General features: G+C 40.2%; 1 protein-coding gene across 1 annotated transcript in view; it reads left to right on the forward strand.

Annotated features, from left to right (window-relative positions):
• The window catches only part of ERCC8 (ERCC excision repair 8, CSA ubiquitin ligase complex subunit), a 32,696-nt gene extending 30,496 nt beyond the window's left edge, over positions 1 to 2,200 (forward strand). Inside the window, exon 12 of the mRNA XM_084278676.1 lies at positions 463 to 2,200. Within this exon, the coding sequence (XP_084134802.1) occupies positions 463 to 531 (69 nt within the window). The 3' untranslated portion in view covers positions 532 to 2,200. The remainder of the gene's footprint in view (positions 1 to 462) is intronic.
• Positions 2,201 to 7,871: the final 5,671 nt, after the last annotated feature.

Here is a 7,871-nt window from a genome sequence, read left to right on the forward strand (position 1 = left end):
AAATGGTGCTTCAGTGCACTGCGTGGCTGCACAAACCCTTTAGCTTGACCCTAGGTGGGCTGAGGTGAGAAATAGTTGCTGGATGTGGATAAAGGCCAGGACAAGTTCTTGAGATGGTAGAGCTCAGTTACGCTGGGCCAGGGAAATTATGACTTAAAACTAGTGACACAAAACAAACACAGTGATATTTATCTGCTATGTCTATACCAGATATTTGTAAAACTTCCAGTCAGCACTCCAGACACTTTTGTTGTTGAAATTGGAATTAGAGTAATATTTCTTTTCATTTACCCTGTCTCTCATCAGCAGAACAGCCAAAGAAGGGCTTAAAAAGAATCCAGTATCCATGAGACAACAGTTTGTCTACTTAAAATAATTTAAGAAATGCCTCTAGCATAGCCCTTATTTTATTTTAGTACTTTCACTTAAGCAACCTACTCAGAGAGTTTTTATTCTCCTCAGTCTCTGCCTCGACAGCATTTAAACCAAGCATACGAAGACGCGTGGAGCAGCAGTGACGACGAAGGCTGAATTTCGGTTACGTGCGGGTGTAACGCTGACAGTGGGGCTCTGCATTCGTGGACTGTACGCAATTGGACACTGTTGGGTTTATTAGGACCACAGGATTTATGGTGCAGTTTGTTAAGCAAGGTCTTTCAGAAATGTTTCCACTGTTCTTCACTGCTACAGTTAAATCTAAAAGATTACCTTTTCATACTTACTGACTTGTCTACTTACCCTTACGCATTGGTGTACCTTACTCAGCGCTGAACAGCTGAAAAAGGAAAAATTAAAGCCCTTTGAACCAGCTAATATTGCATTGCTTCTGGTATTGCGAACATAGAAGAAGATAATCTTTTCATTTCCAAGTAAGCAGAGGACTTTGCCTGAAGAGGACTAGCTCGAGGATACTTCCAGCTTATTTTTGTCATTGTCTAGATGAAGCAGTCTGTGTCCATTTTCAAGTGCTTATGTGCTGTGGGAGCCAAGAGGACTTTGTGCCAGTTCTTTTGCATTTTCAGTTTTGCATAAGTTTTTCCCACAAATGCGGTATTCAGTTAAGAAAGAAATGTAGCTGGGATCATCTGTTCAAGTATCTATATGACAACCCCATCAACTAGTACCTGAACCTGTCCCAGAAAATTAAGAATAGAAACTAGTTTAGTTATGAGATAATTTTGTTACTCCTTTTAGCAGGTTTTTAAGATCATAGCAGGTTTTTAAGATCAGTGTTCTATGTATGAATCTCTCACACTTCCATAACCAGTGTGAAGCATAAACAGGTTTGAGGTACAGCACAAGGCAGAAGAAGGTGGGTCACATTTCTTCAGAAATACCAAATGTAGTCCTTCAAAATTGTTTTTATCTGAATTTGTGGTTCTGATGCCAGCTCTGTTTGGAAAGGGAGGAGCTTTCTGGGGTTGTTGTTTCATCACAATGACTAGTTTGTGCTTCAGACCTAATGCAGCCACCAGTCCAAGAGCTGAGTTAGATGAACATCAGGTGCAGGTGCAGCTCTACAGGGGAAGAAGTCCTTCTAAAACAGAGTGGACATAAGGGCCACAAATTCAGACAAAAGGAAACTATGATATACAAATAAATTAAATACCACAATCTTTTTATAGTGTTTATTATTTCTATGATTATGTATTTTAGAATTATTTCCCTATGCTTCTGTATTGCAGTATATACAAGACATGGGCTGTCAGTTTCGCTATCAATCTAGGGCCTCACAATTGTAAGTTATAGAAAGTGAGAGAAGGGCATAGCAAAGGAATGTTTAATTAAACAAGATCCATATGTAGTAGATATTTGCTATGAGGACCCAAAATTTAATTTGCACTTTTAAGTGGATAGCTGCAGGGTTAGAAGACTTCTAGAAGTTTCAGCTAAAGTTAAGGACTGACCTGACACTGTCACTTTACAGGAGTAGAGAACAGTGTGTTCTGTTTGGGTTTTTTTAAATTATAGTTTCTATTACCAGTTGTGGCTGTTCTCTAAAATCGGAAATACTGGGGAACAAAGTTGAAGAAAGATTACATGTTTTGATTTCTGTCTTGAAGAGTTAAGACTTTTTTGCATGTTATAACTGTGCATATGATTTGTATATTGCCACCTGCAGTGCATGTATTTGGTATTTGAATTTTTAAAAATGTACTCGGGAACTCATAGAGCTAGTTATCAAAAAATAAATACTCTTTTTAAAATTTGGGGTTTAGTTGTCTGTAATGTGACTATAAAGATTGATTTAAAACAAACCAACCCACAAAAAAAAAAAAAAAACCACACCAGCTCTGTGGTGGACTGTGAATGTATATGAAATGGAAGAAGTAGAGAAATTACACTTACTGAAAAAGATGAGAAAACATGAAAATTTAACCCATAAATGAGAATGTTGCATTGATTCTCCTTGGGTTTTTTTCGGCCTTTTTCAAAATGTGTTAATTCTGTTTCTTCTGCTTTGGGTGCATAATTGTTGAGATTAGAGGGGACCACTGGACAGAGAATCTAGTCCAACCTTCCTGCTTAAAACGCAGCAGTCTGAAGCAGGTTTCTCAGGGTTGTGTCCAGCTGGGCATTGAGTACATTTGCAATCAACAAGCCTAGTTTGAGCATTCTTTAAAGTTTTTTTCTTAGGCTTAAATGGAGTTTTCTGTGTTTGAATATGCATCTTGACCTGCTGATGGATAGCACTGAGAAGAATCTTCATTACTGTCCCTTTCCCTGGCTGCACAAGGTACTTATACACATTGGTGAGAACCCTTTCAGGCTTTTCTTCTCCAGGGGGGAAGTCCCAGCTCTTTCAGCCTCTCCAGTCACTTCTCTCAACCTGCTGACTGCACAGGATGTTGCTGGCCACCTTTGCTGCAGAGGGCTTGTTGCTGACTTACAATCACTTTAGTGTCCACCAAGAGTGCTGGATCCTTTTCTGCAAAGCTGCTTTCCAGAAGGTTGGCTCCATGGGCTCTTCTGGTCCAGGGCTCTTCTTCCTCCCTGGGTGGAGGATTTGGCATTTGCCTTTATTGAACACCATATGATTTCTGTCTGTCTATTTCTCCAGTCTGCTGAGGTCCCTCTGAGTGGTGGCAGCACAACCATCACGTGCATCAAGCACTCCACTCAGTCTTGTGTCATCTGCAAAGGCCTTGCTGAAGACACATTCTGTTCTGTCATTAAGGCCACTGATGAAGATGTTAAACAGTACTGGCCTCACTCTTAACCCCTGGGATACCTAACTATTGACTGGCCTGCAAATGGACTTTTTGCTACTGGTTGCAACCCTCCGACCTGTGCTCTTCAGCTGGTTTTTTTGATCTCAGTGTCTACTTACGTAGCTCATCTATAGGGGTGTTTGGAAGACTAGCAGGAGGCTTGCTAAATGTAGTTCTCTCTTCATGAAGTTAGACCCTGTGTTCTCGAAGGTCATCAGGTTGGTCAGGCATAAGCTTTCCTTCATAAATTTATGCTGACTGCTACTTTCTTTATTTTCTTGGAAGTGGTTTCCAGGGCTATTTGCTCCATAACCTTCCCAGGGATAGAGGTGAAGTTGACCGACCTGTTTGCTGGATCTTCCTTCTTGAAGACGTGGGTGACCTTGGCTTTCTTGCAATCCTCAGAAACATCCCCTGCTCACCATGATCTTTCCAAGATAATTGAGAGTGGTCTTACAATGGCATTACCAGTAGGGGGTTCATTTACTCAAGCACCATGGACTTGTGTATTTCCAGGTTGTGTAGATGTTCCCTAACTGATCCTCTTCCACCAAAGGTACACCTTCCTCGCCCCACACCTTCTCGTGGTCTTAGGGATGTGGGGTTGCTGAAGTCCAGTCTTACCACTAAAGACTGTGGTGAAGAAGCATTGAGTACCTCAGCCTTTTCTGTATCCTTTGTCTCCAGATCCCCTGCCCCATTTAGCAGTGGGCCCACTTTTTCCCTAGTCTGCCTTTTGCTACAGATACACCTCTGTGTTTTAGTTCTGCTTTTCGTGTTCCTTATTAGATTTAACTCCAGATGAGTTTTCGCTTTCCTAGGTCTATCTGTGCCCTCTAAGACATTTTCTTTATATTCTTCCATTTCTACCTGTTGCATGCTTCCTTTTTGTTTCTTGAGTTTTGTCAGGTGCTTCTCTTTCATATGTGCAGACATCCTTCCACCTTCACTCTATTCCCTGCATGTGGGGATGGACAGTCCTTGAAGAGCCAACAGCTCTCCTAGACTGTCTTTCTCAACAGGGTCATATCCCATGGAGTTCCCCCAGACAGAACACTGAATAGGGATCTACCTGGAAATGTGGAAACTTTCCTCTGTACTTTATGGGGCTTATCTTCATACTGTTGCTGAATATCTTGCATATCAATTTTGCCTAAATTGCACTGTGAATGCAGCGTGGAATTCACCTCAGCAAGAGGCGGACTGTGGATTATTTGTTGAAGTATCAATCCACCCAGACACCTGCTGGTTTAGTGTCTGAAGCTCTCCCAAACAGCTGAAAATATGAAATCGTTGCTTTGGGGGCAATGGTGTCAGTTCATGATGGTCATGATTCTCCCTTTTGACTGTTGTTCTCTCCTAGGACAGGTATTTCTGGTGAGGAAAATTAAGAACATCTGTGTTTCACCTGGGCAAGAATCTGAGCACATTCTTCAATCCAACACCTGTAAACATTCCATACAGTGGTAGTGTCTGATAAGTGATGCTTAGTTTGCAAGGTTTAAAACCTCCTGGAACTAGCCAGCATCTCAAACACCAAATTTCTGTGAAAATTCTATTTCAAATAATGGCAAATGTGTTATGATTTCCTTCAGTACTTTTAGCTTTCTGTAGATGTGGTGAATTTATTAATAAAGTTTTTTTCTTCAAGAAAATATTATTTTATTTCAGCTGCATTCTTACAGTGGCTGTACTTAATTGCTAGGTAAAGTGTTGGTCTCTTCAAGATGAAAATTTTTAAAGGAAAGTGAAGCTATGCTATATTATTTTTCACTGGACAGAACCAAGTACTGTGTCAACATCATCAGTGGCAAATGTGCATCTTTTGCTTGTGTGTAAGTTAAATGTGGTAATTAAATCTGAGTCTTTCCCTTAATTTCTGCCTGTTCTGCTGCTATGCTTATAATGTGTATTTTTGTATTAGCAGAGTCCTCTCAGAACAAGAAATGCAGCAAGTAGGGTAGTACATGCTTAATTGCACTTCATGTCCTTGTGTCAGGGAAAAAAAACCAACGCGCATGAAAATTCAGTTGTGTCAAAAGGGTTGCTGTATTCATGCTGAAATAAAGTTAGTCTCTTGACAGGGAACTAGCTGGTAGCTGGATTTTAAGTTCCTGTTTACAAAGCAGTAAGAAACCTAAGAGTTTAAAGAGAGAACTTAGTCTGGAATGGGTCATGCTCTTATCGCAGCAGCAGTGCTGGGATTTGGTAGTCATACTCTGTCAGAATACATAGAGAAGTGCTTTCATTTTTTTCAGGCTGTTCCGGGAATTGACTCTTGCTTGGATGACTTGCTTTGCCTGCCAAAGCAGAGATTTTTATTTGAGCTTGATAGAGCAGGTACCTCGAGAGGGAAAGGAATTTATTTGTTCTTGCAAGAGATCAAAGAATTTCCTTTCCCTTCTAGCCTAAGGAAACAATGGAGTAGGAGTCAGTCTGAGCCTGCCCCACTGAAGAAATCCAGAGAGCCCAAGACAAGCCTCCTTCAGCCTGAGTGAAAGTTGCGTTCTGTAGAGACACTGAGATAGAACTCTTGATTGTTTATGTCTAGGCTAGGATGCTCAGGCAGAATCTGGTACTGAGAAATCCAAGCAAACACTGGCTCCTTTTTTCCTCCCCTGCACAGACCTGGAAGAAAGCATTAGCAGACGAGAATTTGAATATGGTTAACTCTCAAGTATTGAGAAGAACAAGTTGACACCACATGCTTTCCTCCCTTTGTTCCTCTGCCTATTCCCAGTGTACTCACTGTTGCACACAGGCTGACAAGACTGAAAGTGTAGGGATTTGTTTGCCACCTTTTTTTTTTTTTCATTGTTTGGATTTGAGATCAGGCCAGGCTTCTCACTGCACAAGAAATATATGTGTTCTAATCAAGAATGAGTTCCTCAAGCATGCAGTCAACTTAGGGCCCAGAATTTAAGACCTGCCATTGTAAAGCTGAAAAACATCTTAGATTTGGGAATATCAACAGAATTGACTGTTACATTTTTTTTCTTTATGTTTACACTTACAGTCCTTATCCTACCTTGAAGAAAGATACAGATACATATGTGTACACATATATATGCATATTCACATATGTATGCACACAAGGTATACTGAAAATGCCACTGCTTTGGGACCACTTTGGGATAGTGCTCTGTTTTCTTCCTAGCTCATTTTTTGATGCAGGTAAAGGTCTGGTGCATACAGTTGAGAGTTGTATGCTCTGCAGTGCACATTGGCCTGGGATCTACCACAGCAACTGGGTTAATCCTGCTGTTTGCTGAGTACAAGTAAAATTTCAGATACATATAGGCACGTGAGTTAAACCACATGAACTATCCAGATGCACACTTTTTGGCATGTAAAACATAGGAACTAACATTGTTAAAGTAGTCTGTAAAAAAAGTTGAGCTTGAGAATTGGCAATGTACTTAGCCACTAAGATGTGTGGTTAGGTTCTGACACCTGAGAGACATTCCTGAGGGGATTATATTAGTTTCAGAGGCAGGTAGTGCTTAGAATACCCAACTAAACAAAAGTATGTGAAACATATCAATAAAGTCCTTTTCTGTGGTTAAAGCCAAGTTATGAAATGGATGTGCCTTCTTCCATCCTCCCCTAGCTTTTGTTTTCTTGTAGCCTGTTTCATAAAAGCAGTGGGAATAGAGGATAAGAAGGAATGACTGAGTGGCCAGGAATCCAGGCAGGTGCATAGCTACTCCCCACAGCTTCATCCCTTCTAATCACATCTGCGTGCAGCGCAGTCAGCCTTACTCACCAGCCCACACGTTCTGCCCAGATGACAGCTAACCAATGTGATCCACCACGCTGGCAACCCTTAACCACCCCTAGTCCTGCCAAATTCCACCAAGCCCAACAGACTGGGAAAAAAATATTTAGGTTATTAAGGCAGCTTTATATTTACATATGAAAGAATTTTTTTTAAATTGCGTAGGCATACAGCTTTCTATGTAATTTTCATTTTATCACCATTTACATTCAAATTAAGGAAGAAAGAATCCAGGGTATTTTTAGTTACTCATTTTAGCTTTGTGCTAAGGAGACTGTCAGTCACTGAGGTCTGTGCACTTGTAAGTTTACAAATCCGCCTTTTTCTTGCAGCTGTGAGACAGAGATGCATCTGGGATCCTAACCAGGTTTTATAGTATAGTCTCTCATGCCAAATCAGAGATTAAAATCAGCAGTTTAGATCAGTCCAACCAATTATTTTTACAGGCATATGTTTGTAATCTAGAGTAACGTGTTTAAGCAAGAACAGGGTAATTTATTCAGCAACAAAAATAATATGCCTTTGTTTAATACAAAATAGATTAACATGGAGGGCAGAGAAAAGGGGGTTATTAAAACATTTTTTTGCTCTTCTCCGCAGCCACATTAGAAAGATACTGGGCATTTTCCTTATCTGTGTTCTACCCCTTTATTTATCAGGATACTTGTTTATGTTAGTTACAGGCCTTGGTCTCCAACAGAATTATTAAAACATTCCAAGAAAATTTGGAATCATATTTTTAGAAAAGATAGCTCAAAAAACCACATTCATAATAAATGAAGAAATAGATTATGCACTTGCTGAAGATCATTGGCAAGAGTAAACTTACATTTGGTAGCCATCCAGTTCCACTGTATTTAAAATTTAAAGATGACTCTCAA

This window comes from Gallinula chloropus, assembly GCF_964237585.1.
Source record: "Gallinula chloropus genome assembly, chromosome: Z".
NCBI lineage: Eukaryota > Metazoa > Chordata > Aves > Gruiformes > Rallidae > Gallinula > Gallinula chloropus.